This window comes from Molossus molossus, unplaced genomic scaffold (assembly GCF_014108415.1).
Source record: "Molossus molossus isolate mMolMol1 unplaced genomic scaffold, mMolMol1.p scaffold_m16_p_2, whole genome shotgun sequence".
In the NCBI taxonomy this organism is placed as follows: Eukaryota; Metazoa; Chordata; class Mammalia; order Chiroptera; family Molossidae; genus Molossus; species Molossus molossus.
Genome location: NW_023425355.1, coordinates 113,733,712 through 113,751,951, shown reverse-complemented (window position 1 = coordinate 113,751,951; position 18,240 = coordinate 113,733,712). Strand labels below are relative to the sequence as shown.

At 39.4% G+C, this 18,240-nt stretch overlaps 1 protein-coding gene across 7 annotated transcripts in view; it reads right to left on the bottom strand.

Moving 5' to 3' along the window:
- The window catches only part of CASK (calcium/calmodulin dependent serine protein kinase), a 440,186-nt gene that overhangs the window by 24,939 nt on the left and 397,007 nt on the right, over nucleotides 1–18,240 (bottom strand). For 4 of the 7 annotated variants that reach the window (XM_036270436.1, XM_036270433.1, XM_036270434.1 and 1 more), the window contains exons 17-21: nucleotides 17,303–17,371; nucleotides 13,755–13,823; nucleotides 12,296–12,331; nucleotides 10,433–10,629; nucleotides 1,513–1,628 (exon numbers count right to left, since the gene is read on the bottom strand). In XM_036270436.1, the coding sequence (XP_036126329.1) occupies nucleotides 1,513–1,628; nucleotides 10,433–10,629; nucleotides 12,296–12,331; nucleotides 13,755–13,823; nucleotides 17,303–17,371 (487 nt within the window). The remainder of the gene's footprint in view (nucleotides 1–1,512; nucleotides 1,629–10,432; nucleotides 10,630–12,295; nucleotides 12,332–13,754; nucleotides 13,824–17,302; nucleotides 17,372–18,240) is intronic. The other 3 variants (XM_036270439.1, XM_036270438.1, XM_036270440.1) reach the window with 1 other exon arrangement.

Here is an 18,240-nt window from a genome sequence, read left to right as displayed (position 1 = left end):
AATATTGATGTGAGAGAGACACATAGACTGGTTGCCTCCCACATGACCCCGATCAGGGCTGGAGACCAAACTGCAACCGAGGTACGTGCCCTTGACTGGAATTGAACCCATGACTCTCTGGTCCTTGGGCGGACACTCTAACCACTGAGCAAAACCAGCCAGGGCAGTTCTTTTCTCTTTTTTTTTGTTAATCCTCACCCAAGAATATTTTCCCATTGATTTTTAGAGCGAGTGGAAGGGAGAGAAAGGGAAGAGAGAGAGAAATATCCATGTGAGAGAGATACATCGATTGGTTGCCTCCCCCATGACCCTGACCTGGGCTGGGGATCAAACTGGCAACCCAGGTACATGCCCTTGTCCGATCATCAAACCTGTGACCCTTTGGTCTAAGGGCCCATGCTTTAACCACTGAGACAAACCGGCCAGGGTGAGAAATGCACTTCTTATTTGTCAGAAACATTATATTGTCAATTGGGTATGCATGATTCTATTCACTCGATTTTTTTTTTTTTTTTTGCCACGTATCTGATTTTTGGCATTATTTCTGAAACCTTGGGAACTGATTGAATATCAATGTTGGGACTTGCAATTCTTCACAAAAAGTTTCTTATAAAAGGAGTCATATTAAGAAGTTATGGAAAATAAGTAAATCCCACTCTGTATATCACCATGTATTTTCTTTAACTTAAGTTACATCCTGTTGATTCTTCTGGGAATTCTACCACAATGACAGATTATGCTTTTTTGGTATTTATTTCAGTTTTTTTTCTTTTCTTTTTCTTTTTTTTTTGGTACGTGCCCCTAGCAGGAACCGAACCCGGGACTCTGGTCCGCAGGCCAACGCTCTAACCGCTGAGCCAAACCGGCCAGGGCTTATTTCAGTTTTTGGCAAACAAGTGAGTACTTTGTTATAAGTATACGCAAGCTTCCATATAGGCAAACATACCATGAAGGGAAGGCCAAGATGATGCTCTTGGTCTTTTAGGAGCCAAGGAAACACCGCGAGAGAAGACGACTAGTCACAGAAACCAACTAAACCAAATTAGTATCCAATGTCATTTGTGCTCATTCAAACCAATCACAAAACCATTTATACCATTTGCCCTTTGTAATGTGTCCTAGGGCCAAGTCCAAGGGCCAGAGAGGACCCAGAAGCAAGGGTATTTGCTCAAGACCAATCTCAGCAAGGAGGCAAGGACCCTGGTGACTGAGCAAACTCTCAAGTTCTCATTTCTCAGGGGAGGACTTAATATACTGGGTTCTTTTTGTTCCAGAGAATAAATACTATTTCCAAGCAGCATTATCTTCCTGTAAAGTACAGCTCTGTAAAATACCTGGCAAACAACCAACATAACAATCGAAGGAAGGGGTTTCTTAAAGTGTTTGCAAGCTGAGGAAGAGCTCCTAGAGACTTTTTGGATAGAGAACTCTGAAGACTGAATTGAGGTGTGACATCTATTTCGATCTCTGAGGTGTGTAACTGGCCTCAGTAACAGTCGTACTTTTCCCTACCTGCATTGTGCTTTGCCAAGTATTTGTCTTTGTACTGCTTCTTTTTCTTGCCAAACCAAGTACAGCTGGCCTGCTGCTCCTGTTTGGTCTTCTCCATGGCAATGCAAGCTACTCGCCTAGCACACAAAGAAAGACAGAGAAAAACACAAATGTACAGTTTTATATCGATAGAAGAGAAAAATCACTGATTTGAAGAATTTACATGAACCTGCATGAACATACTCCTCACAACTTTTTCAAGTCATTCAGATAAAGCTTGTTCTGTGGCTTTCACGACAATTTCCTAGAAATGTTGTAAAAACACAGGCTTAAACTAAAACGACATAGTCTTCCTTGAGCATATACTAACGGATAACACAGACGAGAAGCCTAAACATATGGTCATGACATACAGTGGGAAGAGCATGGGATTTTGAGTTGACACAGATCTGGTTTGACTATCATTAGCTTTTATCGACTCAGTGTTAGGTGCGTTTCTGGGACATTTACAAGTATTAAGTCATTTAATCTTTTTTTTTATTTTTTATCCTCACCCGAGGACATTTTTCCATTCATTGTTCAGAGAGAGTAGGAGGGAGAGAGAGGAAGAGAGAGAGAGAAAAACATCGACGTGAAAGGGACACATCGAGTGGCCGCCAACCGCACGACCAACCAGGGCCGGGGACAAACTGCAACCGAGGTACGTGTCCTTAGCGGGAATCGAACCCGGGTTTCTCTGGACCACAGGCCGACACTCTAACCGCTGAGCCAAACCAGTCAGGGCAAGTCATTTAATCTTTTTAAACACATAAAATTGTATCACCACTTTACAGATGCAGGGTTAAGTGATTTGCCCCATCCTCTTAGCCGGTACAGTCTATTGGCAAGTTCCTTAACCTCTTAGAGCTTTTTGGATGGATTAGAACAAAAAATGCCAACAATGTCCCCAGCACAGTGGCAAACACAGTAGATGCTTAATAAATGGTATTATTACTACACAGCGATCCTAGTCTAAGATAGAAAAAAAAATGCTATGATTAAATCCAGTTAGAATTATAAGTAGAAAACTATAATTTTGTTCTGCATGATTATAATATTCACCATTAGTAACATATACACAAATGTTTAAAAGTTGATTTCTAAGCAAATACTTGTGTGATATTCCCATAGAAGGTTTTAATTCCTTATTTTGCTTGTGGACCAACTAGGGGTCCCTGAGCGAGCCACATATAAGGAGAATGCAAAATCCTATCAGGATGCCATACAATGCTACTGAAAACAAGTTATTTTCCAATGAGGTTGTACTGATTAACACTCCCACCAGCAGTTGTATGAGAGTTCCTATTGTTCCACTTTCTTGACAATACTTGGTATTATCAGTCTTTAATTTTAGCCATCATGGTGGGCGAGTAATGGAGTAACAGTGATTTTTGTTTTTTTAATCCTCACCCGAGGACATTTCCCCCCCATTTATCTTCAGATAGAGCGGGAGGGAGAGAGGGAGGAAGAGAGAGAGACACATTGATGTGAGAGAGACACATTGACTAGCCGCCACCCACACGACCCCAACCAGGGCCGGGGACAAACCACAACTGAGGTACGTGCCCTTAGCAGGAACCGAACCTGGGTCTCTCTGGTCCGGGCCGATGCTCTAACCCTCTAACCACTGAGCAAAACTGGTGAGGACATAATGTTGTGTTTTAAGTATGCATTTCACTGATTATTAATGAGACTGAGCATCTTCTCATGTTTATTGACCACTGGCTTTCCTCTTTTGTAAAGTGCCTGTTCAAGTCTTTCCAATCCAGTTTGTCTTTTTGCTTTGCAGGAATTTATGTGGCCTGGATATTACACCTTTGTTAGTTATACATGTTGCAGATATTTTCTTCCACTAGGTGGCTTGCTTTTTTTATCCTTTTTTTTTTTATGGTATCCTTTGATAAATATAACTTATTAATTTTAACTTAGTCAAATTTAGCAATCTTTTCTTTTATGGGAAGTATTTTTGATATCTTGTTAAAAAGATCTTTGTCCCTGAAGTTTTACTCCAATATTACCTTCTCAAGGGTTTATAGTTTTGTCTCACATTTTGGTTTTTAATACATTGGGACTGATTTTTGTGTATGGTGTGAAGTTAGGGTTGATTGTCTTTCTTGTCCACCCCCCACCATGGATACCCAATTATCCCAGCATTACTTATAGAAAAGTCTATTCATTCCTCGCTAGTGATTATTTATATATGAGAGTATTTTGGTGTTCTCTTTAATTGGTCTATTTGAGCATCTCTATTCCCATACCTTAGTAACTTAATCTCTACAGATTTATAAGTTTTGGTATCAGGTGGAGTAAGACCTCCCTCCTTATTCTTCTGTGAGAGCATCTTGGCTATTCCTGAGTCTGTGCATATCCATGAGAACTTTATAATTAGCCTATCAATTTCAAAATAGTTGGGATTTTGGTTGGGATTGCACTGAATCTATGATTCCCTCAGTGAGGAATAGACATGTTTACAATATTGAGTCTTCCAGTCCTTGAATACAGTATGTCTCTCCACTTATTTGGGTCTTCTTTAATGTCTCAATACATTTTATAATTGACCCTGTAAATGTCTTGAACATCTTTGCTAGTTTTGTTCCTAGGCTGTTTATTTATTTATTTTATTTTTTTATTTTTTATCCTCATTCGAGGACATTTTTCCATTTTTTGTACAGACAGAGTGGGAGGGAGAGAGAGGAAGAGAGAGAGAGGGAAACATCGACGTGAAGGGACACATCGAGTGGCTGCCACCCGCACGACCAATCAGGGCCGGGGACAAACTGCAATCGAGGTACATGCCGTTAGCGGGAACTGAACCCGGGTCTCTCCGGACCACAGGCGGACGCTCTAACCGCTGAGCCAAACCGGCCAGGGCTAGGCTGTTCATTTAAAAGAAGGGTTTTATAAATGGTATTTAAAAAATGGTGTAATATTGAAAATTTCAAACATACACAAAAGTAGAGAATACTGTAATGAACCCCAAATACCTAAAATCCAGCTTCAACACTTATTAACTCATGGATTATTTTGTTTTATTTACAACCTACCCACCCCAGATTATTTTGAAACAAATATAAGTTGGTATTATTTCCTCCTTAAACAGTTTTAAATTTCCTTTAAATCTACAGGTTCCGTCTCCCTCCCTCTCTTCTTTTTCTTCTTGCAATTTATTTGTTGCAGAAACTGGGTGTTTGTCCTGTAGTTTCCAAGTCTAGATTTTCCTGATTTCATCTCTGTGGTGTCTTCAGTAAATCCCTCTGTCTTTTGCATTTCCTGCAAATAGGTAATTAGATCAAGAGGCCTGATCAAATTTAAGTTCTATATTTTTTGCAAGAATGCTTTATAATATTATGGTTTTGCAGGTGGTGCTATGTATGGTATGTTAAATTTTTTTGTTTTCTGTTTGTTGCTGGTGAATAGGCATATAATTGATTTCTGTATGTTGATTTTATACCAGTCATCTTGTTAATATTGTCATATTAGGTCTAATTGTTTATCTATAAACTCCTTTGGATTTCTACACACAGAATCACATCAACTGCAATATTTTTTTTCCTTTCCAATGTTTGCTGTAGGTTTATTGTGGAAGGTTAAAGAAGGTCCCTTTAATTGACAGTGTGTGAGAGTTTTAATTGTGAGTGGGTGTTGAATTTTATCAAATGTTTTTTCTGTATCTATTGATATAATCAGGTGGATTTTCTTCTTTAGCCCATTAATATGGAGGGTTGGGTTGACTAGTTTTCTTTCTTTCTTTTTTTTTTTAATCCTCACCCGGGGACATTTTTCCATTATTTGTTCAGATAGAGTGGGAGGGATAGAGAGGGAAAGAGAGAGAGAGAGAAACATCAACGTGAAAGGGGCACATCGAGTGGCTGCCACCCGCACGACCCAACCAGGGCCGGGGACAAACTGCAACCGAGGTACATGGCCTTAGCAGAAACTGAACCCAGGATTCTCTGGTCCACAGTCCGCCGGCCAGGGCGGGTTGACTAGTTTTCAAATGTTGAATCAGCCATGCATTCCCAGTACAAATTCCATTGGATCAAAATATATTATCCTTTAAAATACTTATTGATTTAATTTGCTAATATTTTGCTGAGAATTTTTACATCTATGTTCATGAGGAACACTGGTCTGTAGTTTTCTTTACTTAAATTGCCTTTATTGAATTTTAGTATCAGGGGATGCTGGCATCATGAGATGAGTGTTCTCTTCTGTTTTCTTTTTTTTTTTTTTTAATCCTCATCCGAGGACATTTTTTGTACAGATAGAGTGGGAGGGAGAGAGAGAGAGAAACATCGACGTGAAGGGACACATCGAGTGGCTGCCACCCGCACGACCAGCCAGGGCCGGGGACAAACTGCAACCGAAGTACGTGCCCTTAGCGGGAACCGAACCCAGGTCTCTCCGGACCGCAGGCCGACGCTCTAACCGCTGAGCCAAACTGGCCAGGGCTCTCTTCTGTTTTCTTAAAAAAAAAATAGTTTATTGATTTTCAGAGAGAGCGAGAGGAAGGGAGAAGACAGAACCATCGATGTGAGAGAGAAACATTGATTGGCTGCCTCCTGCATGCACCACACTGGGAATTGAGCCTGAAACCTGGGCATGTGCCCTGACCTAGAATCGAATTTGGAACCTTTGGGTGCACGGAATGATGACCCACCAACTGAGTCACACTGGCCAGGGCCTCTTCTGTTTTCTTGAATAGAATATTCTTCATGTCTCTTACTCTCTCTTGTTCATTGACCGTTTTATTTTTATTTCTTTTTTAAAAATGTTTTTATCGATTTTTTAGGGAGAGAGAAAAGGAGAGAGAGAGATAAAAACATCGATGAGAAAGAAACATCAATAGGCTGCCTCTTGCACGCCCTGTACTGGGGATCAAGCCCACAACCTGGGCATGTGCCCTGACCAGGAATCGAACTGGGACCTCTCAGTCCATGGGATGATGCTCAATCCACCGAGCCACACCAGCCGGGCAGTTTTTCTTTCTTTCTTTATTTTAGGTTAGGAGAAAGACATTTGTTGGGGAATACCGTGAACTCTCAGCAACAGCATCAAAGTCAATCTCCATATATTACCCGGGTGGAATACAGAGGTGGCTGATAAAGCCTTTGCTTTAGGAATTCTTCCAGTAAAAGTCAGTATATGCTGTTAGTCATAACTACAGCTTCTGTGAGGCATAGAATCTTTGGAAACATAAACAGAACTGAGGAGGTTAAAAGAAACAAAATCCTGACCATGTGAAGTTTATGTTATAGTACGCAGAGTATCTTATAATAAATGCTTTTATGTTTAAAAAATAAAAACAAAAAGTTCCCAGTAAAAATTTATGGTGTGGCCATATGCAGTGTAGTGACAGAGGAATAAAATGGAATTTTTACCAGCCACTTAGGAAATGAATGTTATTTTTTTTAGCTCAGTAAGTGGAGGGAAACAGGATTTAGGTCAACCTGGAGAGAAATTTCAAACAAGTTTAACATGTATTGGTAAGGCAAGGGTAGGGACGACAGACTCAGGGACTCATAGCAAAGAAACAGAATGATGAGCCTTGTCAAGCAAGATGAAATTTAACAAGGATAAATAAAGTAAGCATTTGGGTTAAAAAAAAAAAAAGAGGAGTTCTCATCTATAGGATGTGAAAAATGTCAGCTGATAGCAACATACTAAAAAATTTTTTTTCTTTATTGATTTTAGAGAAGGAGGAAGTGAGAGGGAGAGAAAGAAACATCGATGAGAGAGAACATCGATTGGCCGCCTCCTGCATGCCCCACACTGGGGATCGGGTCCACAACCTGGGCAAGTGTCCTGAATGGGAATCGAACTGGCGACCTGTTGGTGCACTGATCCACACCACAGGGTGGCTATAGATTAGTTTTGCATTTTGTGCAATTTCATGTAAATGGGATCATATAGTTCGTTCTCTTTTTTTGCCTGAAAATTCAGCATAATGACTGAGTTTTATCCATATTGTTTTGTGTATGAATATTTCATTCATTTTAACAGCTTAATAGCATCCCATTGTCTGGATATATAATTTATTTATCCATTTACTTGTTGATGAAAACTTTAAAAAATTTAAGCCATTTTAATAGGTGTGTGGCCACTGAGTTTTGTTGCTACATTTTTTCTTGGAAGTTCCTTTGGGTTCTTTTTCAAATGTGCTATGCCATTAAAAATTTTCCTATTCTCCGAAGATATTTTTTCAAGCTTATTATTGATTTTTAAAACCTTCTAAAAAGCACAGTTGTTTAAAAATCTTTGTCTCCTAATTCCAACTATGTGAAGCGAATTTGGGTTTGTTTCTACTGTCATTTTAGGTGGGACTCTCTCTGTATGCCTGGTTATTTTGAGTTGTTGGCCACTGCCTTGGATAAAGTATATGTGGGGGATTAGGAGGAGCTCTAACATGAGGCCTAAGATAAAAGTGTTCTTGTGAGACTATGTTTTTGTTTCTAATAGATATTTGGAACTATTCACAAAGGGGAAACCTCAAATCAAGCGCATGACTAGAGTTTTCCTGGCTGTCCCAGGCTTCGTGTCCCTGGGTGTAAATCCATTCAAGGTGGACCAGTGGCCCCACTTTTTGTTCTCCTTTTACTGTTATCTCTTGCTTTGCACAGTGACAAAGCAGCCTTCTCTCCGGTGAACTAGTGCTGAAGGGCAGTAAGGGCATGCTTACCGGCTCGCTCTTAACCTGGGGCATAGCCCTTTGCAGGGCTAACAATGTGGAAAGGTCTCCCAACAGACTCCCCTGCTGGTACGGGTCTGGAGTCTTAACCTTGGTCCTCTGGCAGAGAGGTTTTCAGCGACAGAAATGCCTTCCTGGCAAAATGGGCCAATTTGGTACTTTAATTTTTATTGCTCCAATTAATGGCTTTCATAGAAAAATTGGTCGCTGAGTTCTCCAACACCTTTTCAGCTACTCAATGCTTTTAAGATGATTTTCAAAAGCACATTTTCGGCAGCACTTTTCTTTTTATTCAGCAAAATTGATTCCAATAACCTAGTTCGCCATTATAGGAAATAGGAAGCAAACTTGCTTTTTCCACTGCAATTGCTCAGGATTGCTCCGGAGGATTTGGAGTTTTCGGTATCGATGAAGCATGATTTCTACAAATGATCTGACTAGGCAGAAGAGGTCTGGGATCTACATAACTGTTTTCAGTAAATGCTCATAATATATGGTAATATTCAAGAATACATTTTCTAAAACACAAATATCAGTAGTAATATATATCAGTAATAACATAATAACGTCATCATCATCAAAAGGACTCCTCCCGCTAATGCTTAAACTGTTTCCTGAAGATCGAACTGGAGGACAATCCCAAGTGGAAGGCTGTTACTTCCTCCACCTACAAATCCTCATGTAAAATGATGGTATCTGAAGTTCTTACCAGCTCTAACACTCTAAATTTAAGAATATTTTTGGGAAACATGGGATAACTGAAAGAGGCAATCAAATGAAAGTGATTAACAGAAATCCCTTTAATTAGTGAGAAAGATGCGTGAAAAGGGGGTTATAAATATCTATGAGCTCAATGCCTTTCATCTCTTTTTCTCTAGGTTCAAGTATTATGGGAGGACTGGTATAATGCCTAATGGTTATTTCTTGTCACAGGAAACAAAACTCAGACATAAAGTTATCGTTTTTGCACTGGATTTCTTTCTTTTTTTAATCCTCACCCGAGAACATTTTCCCATTTTTTGTTCAGATAGAGTGGGAGGGAGAGAGAGGAAGAGAGAGAGAGAAACATCGACGTGAAAGGGACACATCGAGTGGCTGCCACCCACACGACCAACCAGGGCCGGGACAAACCGCAACCGAGGTACATGCCCTCAGCGGGAACTGAACCCGGGTCTCTCTGGACCGCAGGCCGACGCTCTAACCGCTGAGCCAAACCGGCCAGGGCTGCACTGGATTTCTGATAGGTTGTCAAAGGACCAACAAAGAGGTAAAACCATCAACATTTAAAAAAAAAAAAAAGTTCAACTAAGCAAACTGTAACAATAACAGCAGAAATAGATTTTACCAAGATACACAGTAATCTGTGACTCCTCTCAGTTAAAACTAGTGTCTAAAAACTGTCTGACTTTAACCTGCTTTCAAAGCTCAAACTGTCTAACAGACATACATTTAAAGACCTGGCAAGGTAAGGAACAAAGCATCTGACCACCTTTTTCTTCTAACAGTGAAACACATTTTATCTTCAAATACCCTGAGTGACACTGAATCAGGGCATTTGAGTTTTTTTGCTGGTGGTGGAATGGAATAGCGGTGGTGAGAGCAGGGGCAAGGAGAGGGACATTAAAAAAATGCAATTCTGCCCTGGCCTGTTTGGCTCAGCGGTTAGAGTGTCCACCTGCGGTCCTGAGAGACCCGGGTTCGGTTCCCGCTAAGGGCACGTACCTCGGTTGCAGTTTGTCCCCGGCCCTGGTTGGTCGTGCTGGTGGCAGCCACTCGATGTGTCCCTTTCACGTCGATGTTTCTCTCTCTCTCTCTGTTCCTCTCTCTCCCTCCCACTCTACCTGAACAAAAAAATGGGAAAATGTCCTCAGGTGAAGATAAAAAAAAAAAAAGCAATTCTAACAGGATAGAAACAGCATATAGGAATGCAGGGCTCTGCTAAGAGACCACAATGTGACAGACACCTGAGGCTAGTCACTCAACTTCGCTCTAGACCTTCTCCTGCTCTGTAAAACAAACACCTGACTGTGCAAGTAGGGGCTCGCCAGGTGCTGAGGATTGAGAATCTTGGATGACTACCTTGAATTTTGTTTGGCTAGTAGAGCAAGGAATAGATTAAACAGGTTTTATATTACAAAACAAGAATATAAAGTTGAAAAATGGATGCTGGGCAGGGTTTCATTTTTATTATAAAACAAAACAAGTAAAACATACCATTCCTGAAGTTCAGGAGAAGGAATGAGACCTGCAGTTCCATTTTTGGAGTTTTCCAGTTTACCCTGCCACCAGTTGTGATCATCCTTACTAATAATCTGGATAATGTCACCAACTCTGAATCGAATGCCAGCTTCCTTGCAGGGGATGAGGTCATCCTTGGCGGGATCATATTCAAATTGTGCTCTTACATAGATCTATAAAACAAGAGTTTGTAAGAAGGGATGCCATGGTGATGTGAAAGAAAACAGTGCTAACCTAATAGGCACATACCGACAGTTACAGTACAAACAGGACATTAGATGGTGAAAACAAAAGTGATGCATGGAAATACAACACACACACACAAAACACGGCTATAACTAGAAACAATATTATTTTGGATGTGTACAGGTTTAAATCTTTGCTGTTTTTATTTGGAGTGAACACTTAAGATACTTGTTGATTAAAACGAAAGACTTAATTTCAGCTTTTACTATAACAGAATCAGCCTATAGTTATAGAGGCGTATGCTTACCATTTTAAGATCTGCTTATGTTTGTTTAGTTGATGTTATGAATAAGCTGCCATGATCATGTAGCAGCCTTTAAGCCATGAACGCGAGCATTCATGGTAGGTTTTAACTAAAGCAGCACATGGAACAAAACTAGCAAGAACACTGTGTTGGTGTCTTGCTGTAAAATGCCTACATGCCAACTGGCAGTGTGTCTACACACTGCTGATAGACAAATACAATTTAAACACTTTATAAAAGCATTTAAAAATACCTTTATTTTTATAAAAGGATTTAGGCTTTCTATTTGTATTTTACTCCCCTTAGAGAAGAAAAATGAAAGTGAATCCTAGCTTTGCAAATCAGCAGAGTTCAAAGCTTAGAGTTTTATGATATGTAAATGTGATTACTAAGTATTATAAAAGGAAACTGACTAGCATATGAGGGGTTATCATATGGCAGCATTTTATGAATTACTGGATTTCTAAATGCTTTAAAATAAGGTGCTATGTATAAAATGCTGCATCACTTACTCAGTCTTAATGCTAAACTGTGGGTGAATTCTACCAGGTGCTAATTTATGCCAATCTTAAGCTTAAATCTGATTATTTTTTAATACCACATTTCAAGAAAAAGCCCATAAAAATTCTATCTCTTGAAATTAAATTTGAAGATTGATGTTTAAGTCACTGTAAAACCAACCTGAAGGCTTTGCAACTATTGTTTAATTATTCTGTTTAAGTTTCTTTTCAGAAATTCAGCCTATAAAATCAACAAGTCTGTACACGTGCACCTAAAATCCATACTTTGAAGGAGCTGGCACATTGAAAGTTACTTGCCAGTGTTAGGCAGCACGTAACATTTCATGTTGGACTAACAGAGGCATATGAAGATGTGAAGCCAGGATATTTATGTCCTTATATTTCACTGCAAATGGCTTTTAGAAATATACACGCAAATGCAAATTAGGAAAAAGCCTTCAAATTTCAGAAAATTATTGCTTAAGAATGTTCATCAGCATGTATATTTTAGTTATTCTTAGAACTCGAAGAATTTTGTAACCTTTAAATTTTTTTTTTCCACCCCAGCCAAAGCCAGGCCTGTAAGACCCCCCACAAAGGCTGAATTCTTAATTATTGACACAATTATCAGGTTGAAATTACAATAACCATCATAGCTACAAGGATGTGAGGGGGAAAATCTTTATAGAGAATTAGTCATGTTTAATGTGTTAAAATGAAATGGTACAAGCTCTCAATGCTCAAATGTTATGGTCCAAAATGCAGACATTATGGGATGGAAAGGGTTAATAAAGGATTGGCTATTAGCAGCTCAGTTTAGAGAAGTTTCTATAGAGGATATCTATTCACCTGTCGTCCTTTTGGTTGGGTAGTTGATGGCAAGTCCTGTAGAATAAAGCCAACCCAGGAGAAAAATTTTCATTTACTTTTCAAGAGTACAAGGTAATTTGTGTGTTCTGTTACAATATGGTTAAAAAAAATTAGCTAGATTTAAGTTGTAAAGAGATAATATACATTATTCCATTTCTCAGAAATGTTGAATTATTAAAAAAAAAAAAAAATCAGACCCAGGCCATTTAGCAGCAAGCTGAAGAAAGCAGGTAAGTTTAAGCAGAGAGAAAATGTGTTCTTAAGAAACAACTCAGCATCTTCAACACAAAAGCCACTGCGAGTGAAACAGCCCTATTAAAAAAAAAAAAAACACAAACAAAAAAACCCTAACCAAAAAGAGCTGTTGTCCTTTTCAACTTAGTCACTGTAACCATTTAGATTTTGAAAAATTTGATGGCTATATGGATTTTCACCATCTTAAAAATATTAAATGTTAACTGTTATAATGAATTCCTTTATAGCCTATTTGAAGTTGAAAATAACAGTCATAGGAAATTTTTCTTCCATAATTTCACTTACTGATATCATTCCATTTGAGATGGTTTCTACATTATTTAACATTTTACCTGATAAAAAAGTTGATATATTCTTAAAGGGCAAATTAATAATCAGAAAAATGCGATACTGCTGCATTATCAGAACTCTCAATAATTTTAACAGCAATATCAGCAACTTGGAGAAGATTTAGTTATCCCAAAATATCGCATACTTGCACCTATATGTGCTTCCATTTGTTTAAATTAAACTAAAAAGTTCTTGTTATATTTCAAAATGGATAGTTCTGAAAAAAAAAATTCCAAGTTCAAGTCAAAATATAAAGTACTTTGTGTTAAAGATGTGATAACAGCGTGGCTTGAGTGCAGTTTGAAGCCAGTTCCTTTTGCTTTTCATATCCAGGCAAGGTTTATAATTCACAAAAATATGTGCACGTACCACAAAAACAGAGGGCACACCAATTCGTAAACTTAGATAGCGGAAACTAAAACACGTTGCTGATATCACTCAGAATAGACAACTACAAAGCCCAAGAAGACCCAAATGCCTATGTTGCAAGATCTGTACATTTCTTTCTCCTTCTCGAGTTAAAAAAATATTCAGAAATTTCAACAAATTTCCATTTATATCCTTTGCATAAGTTTGAGCAAAGGCACAAATACTAGCGGGGTGACACAGAAATATTTTGAGAATGACCAAAGCAGTCTTGAACTACATTTCTTCAAATTTACCTAATAGAAGGGATTTTTATTGAGAAGAAAATGTTAAAAAAGGTTTTCCAGGAGTAAACTGCATTGTAGCTGTAGTAGCCTCGTATATCGGCAGAAGGACAATATTTCCACTGAACACGGAACTAGAACACTCATGGCAGGTGGCACCAACAAAATTGTCACACTTTGCCGTGTGAAGCTAGAGTTCTTACCGAAACAGAATTGTTAGTGCTGCTATGACCATTAGCTGGGGACTGTCTGGAAGTGGAGGGGGAATCTCTCTGAAATAAGACACAAGGTTCATTAACACAGAACACCAGCACAGAAACAGAGATATTCACATCAACAGTTACAACCACAATCTCACAACCATTTCCTTTGAGGTTTTGGCTGCAAAGGTGCCATACTGACTTACTTGCATGATTTCACAGAAGTAAGAAAAAAACTTTGCAGTTTAAAGATTCACATACTGTAAGTGATGACGATGTCATTCATTAACCATTTCTTTCCTGTCTCCAACATTCTCTAACCTTTTTTTTTTCTTAAATGAGACCCAGAAGAGTGACTCCATATTTAAATCCTATCTAGTGCTGTACAATGACAAATATTACTATAAAATTATTGTATTGAAGATTCCATGTCTAATTTTTTTTATTAAAAATTAGGTTTAAAATGTATTTAGTAATTTTTAGGTACCTCACTGTCAAAAATTACTGAATGACTTCATTTGAAGGGAAACTAACCAAAACAAAAACAAAAACAAAAACAAATCGGCTTCTCTTGTAATTACCTTGGGATCTTTCTAGGACAAATATCACAAATCAGAATAAAAAAGATATACTCCAGAGAAGAAAGCTTTATTCTTTAGATAATTTTAGTAGACTTATTAAAACGATAATCTTGAGCCTCTGAAAATATTACACTTCTGGCAAAGATTCTCCGGAGCCACAACCCTAAATCCTCAACTGCACTTTCTTTTTTTTTTTTTTTTTTAATCCTCACCCGAGGATATTTTTTTTGTACAGATAGAGTGGGAGGGAGAGAGAGGAAGGAGAGAGAGAGAGAAACATCGACGTGAAGGGACACATCGAGCGGCTGCCACCCACACGACCAACCAGGGCCGGGGACAAACTGCAACCGAAGTACGTGCCCCTAGCGGGAACCAAACCCGGGTCTCTCCGGACCACAGGCCGACGCTCTAACCGCTGAGCCAAACTGGCCAGGGCGCACTTTCTATACTTTAGGACACAAACTCCTTTCTAGGTTCTATTCCCTTCTTGTCCAAATCTATTTTAATGGTAAGACCAAGGAGAGGAAGAAAAGTAAGTGTTTACAAGATTTTGGTTTAGTATAGTTCTTTGAAACCTTTGAAATATACATGCCTGTTCAAAAGACACGTTACCCTGCCTATGGCCTAGAAGATTTAGAGAAAACTTCTGGACCTCATTAGCCTTTTAAATAATGGGATCCCTTAGAGGAGCCTTCTCAAACTTTTGTGAGCAGACTGATCTCTAGGTACCACCTGCACAGACTCCAGTCAGTAGGGTCAGGGTGAGGGGCTCCTTTACCAAGGGCCAGGGGGATGCTGATGCAGGTGGCCAGAGAGCCTTCCCTTGGGAAATACTGCCCCAGCTGGGAAAAGTCCAACCACAGGCTTGAATTCTGCCAGAGCAAAGGAGGTCAAACAGGTTGGGAGTGGGGCTGGGAGGGGACTATCATTTTTCTTACTATTCAGAGGTAAAAGAAGGTAAGAGGGGGGCTCTTCTTACTCAAGAGTGTAGAATTTGCATGTATAATACTGGTCTCACCCAAAACTAGTTTGGCCACTTAAAAAACACAAGAGAAACTTATGTTATATTAACAACTAACAGTATCTTCTGGTTCATTAGGCCAAAAAAAAAAAAAAGACAAAAATCAATCATATTTACTAAATTTCTTCAATGATGAGAAATGGTCTGAGGATCATCAGTGACTTTAAAATATTAAAATACTTTATACATAAAATATATGTGTGACATTCTCTCTTTCCAAGCAAGGCTTGTGTTCTAGGAAATAAATTTCAAAACTACAAATCCTGGAGCAGTAATAGTTCTGCATTTTCTTTTAAAACACAGTATTAATTGAAGTTCCATAAAAAGCCACCGAGAGGAGCTCAAGACCTGATATAAACAGAAACCCCAACTGTCATGGCTCTCTAAAAATATACTTGACAAAACTACAAATTCTTTTTTTTTTTTTTTTAATCCTCACCCGAGGATATTTTTTCCATTTTTTTGTACAGATAGAGTGGGAGGGAGGGAGAGGAAGGGAGAGAGAGAGAGAAACATTGACGTGAAGGGACACATCAAGTGGCTGCCACCCGCACGACCAACCAAGGCCGGGGACAAACTGCAACCAAAGTACGTGCCCTTAGCGGGAACCGAACCCGGGTCTCTCTGGACCGCAGGCTGACGCTCTAACCGCTGAGCCAAACTGGCCAGGGCGACAAAACTACAAATTCTTATGCATATCTTCAGTAGGTTTAGAGAAACACAGGAAGCCTCTGATTTGTCTTGTGAAATTTATAGCATTGCTAGAGAATGGAAGAAGCATTATAATTTCTCCTTCAACTTCTCCTATGTACAAATTCAATTTTCTAGATGAGTTCCAATAAGTTACCTGTCAGTCTTAAAAATTAAGTGTAGGAAATGTGTGCTTCATATTGATGTACAATACTTGAGAGATGCACATGAAAGAATTGGCTTAAAAAATAATACTCCAGCTGAATGTGCAATGACTAAAGGATGGTGCCATTATGCCGGTTTGTATTTCCAAATATAAAAAGAATAGATTTTTGAATCTCAATGAATAACCAACATAAAACTAAATAGCATAGGTTGAAAAAGGGACAATTTCTATAGGATAAGCCTTTTTTTTTAAATCCTCACCCGAGAACGTTTTTCAATATTTTGTTCAGATAGAGTGGGAGGGAGAGAGAGAGAGAAACATCGATGTGAAGGGACACATCGAGTGGCTGCCACCCGCGCGACCCAACCAGGGCCGGGGACAAACTGCAACCGAGGTACGTGCCCTTAGCGGGAACCGAACCTGGGTCTCTCCGGACCGGAGGCCAACGCTCTAACTGCTGAGCCAAACCGGCCAGGGCAGGATAAGCCTTTTGTAAGAAAGAAACTTTGGGGTTGTACTCTAGAAAACTTGTTTATGAATCACATAACATTCTAAGTTTAAACAATTTCACAAGAAGTTGAAAAAGCCTATATTCCTCTGATAACGTCAGTTATCAATTCCTCACGGACTTCACCTCCGTCTAGAGACCTGTCACAGTTATTCAAACAACTTTATCTTGCCAGAGATAGATCATGTCTTAGATTCTTGGAAAGAAGAACTATCTATGCGATTTCTTCACAAGGGGAAGTGAATATACTTCCTGGAAATATTATTGCAATTATGATCTTTAATTTTTTTTCCCTCAGAGACTCTACTTGTTCTTTATTAAGGCTTATGTCATTATTTGTTGCTTCTCTATATTTTACTTCGATTCTGGCCTGCAGAAAGTTAAAGCGCTGGGGAGGTCCCCATGGAAGTAGGGCTGAGTAGGTGGATGGGACCTACTCTGTTCCGTTATCTTTGTTGTAAAATTGGTGTGCAGTGATCAACAGCACAGGCAGAAACAATTTCCCAGAAAGCCAAAACATTCAGCCATGAGCAGACAGTTAGTTAAGAACCCAGAGGAGACAGTGTGTTTCGTTAGAGCTATTACCTCACAGGAGGATGACTGAGTGCGGTAACTTGGCACGATCTTGAAGGTGATACTCCCCCGCATTTCCCGCTGGAGGAAGAAAAAGACAGCTTTCTTAACAGATAAATGTTGCACAAAAAACATGTAAGAAACCACTCAAAACGTGTGAGGACAATTAAATGTAAGCCAGCTGAGGGCACCTGGGCCTAAAACAAAACCGCGTTGTCAAGCAGGGACTGCTCACAGTAACGGTCAAGTTGTTCCCAGGAGAAGCCCTGCAGAGTCAAGGCTGACTGCCTCGGTCATGCGGTGGTGGTTTAACAGACCTCTGACAGTTACCGCTTCTTAGACATGAATACAAAAACTCTGCGTGACACGCCTTTCAAAAGTGAATGAGACTGAACTGGCTAACAGAACAAGTAAATACATCAACATTATATTTGGTAGGCTACATTATGATGGTATACTCCATATAATTTGCTTTTTATGTCATAATTTGACCTTGTTTTTTTCTTGACTGTAGTGAATCTATATCCTTATTTCACACTTACTAGATATTCATAACACAGCTACGTTGTGGTGGGGAGAAGGTCTGGGACCAGAGGCCCAAAACATTTCCCTCTGCTCACCAGGGCCTGTCATTCTGCCCACCTCCCCTACTCGCTTTTTAAAATCCAAAGTGAATCTGAACATAGATTATGGATATGTATGGTCAGAAATGGCCTGGTCTACTATAACTTTCCTCCCCTCTCTGGTGTAGAGAAACCCAATACAGCTGGCTATGACTCAGCTGAGGGGAAAGAGGTTTCTGACACTGCTGATGTCAGCAGAGTTGAGGTCAGTGAGAAACTAGTTCACAGCTATGCACAGCTGGAAAGGTTTTCATTAAACATCTGCTGGATAAAAAAGACAGCAGATAAAGGATGAAAGGAGAGTGGTAAAGCCCACACTGCTAAAGA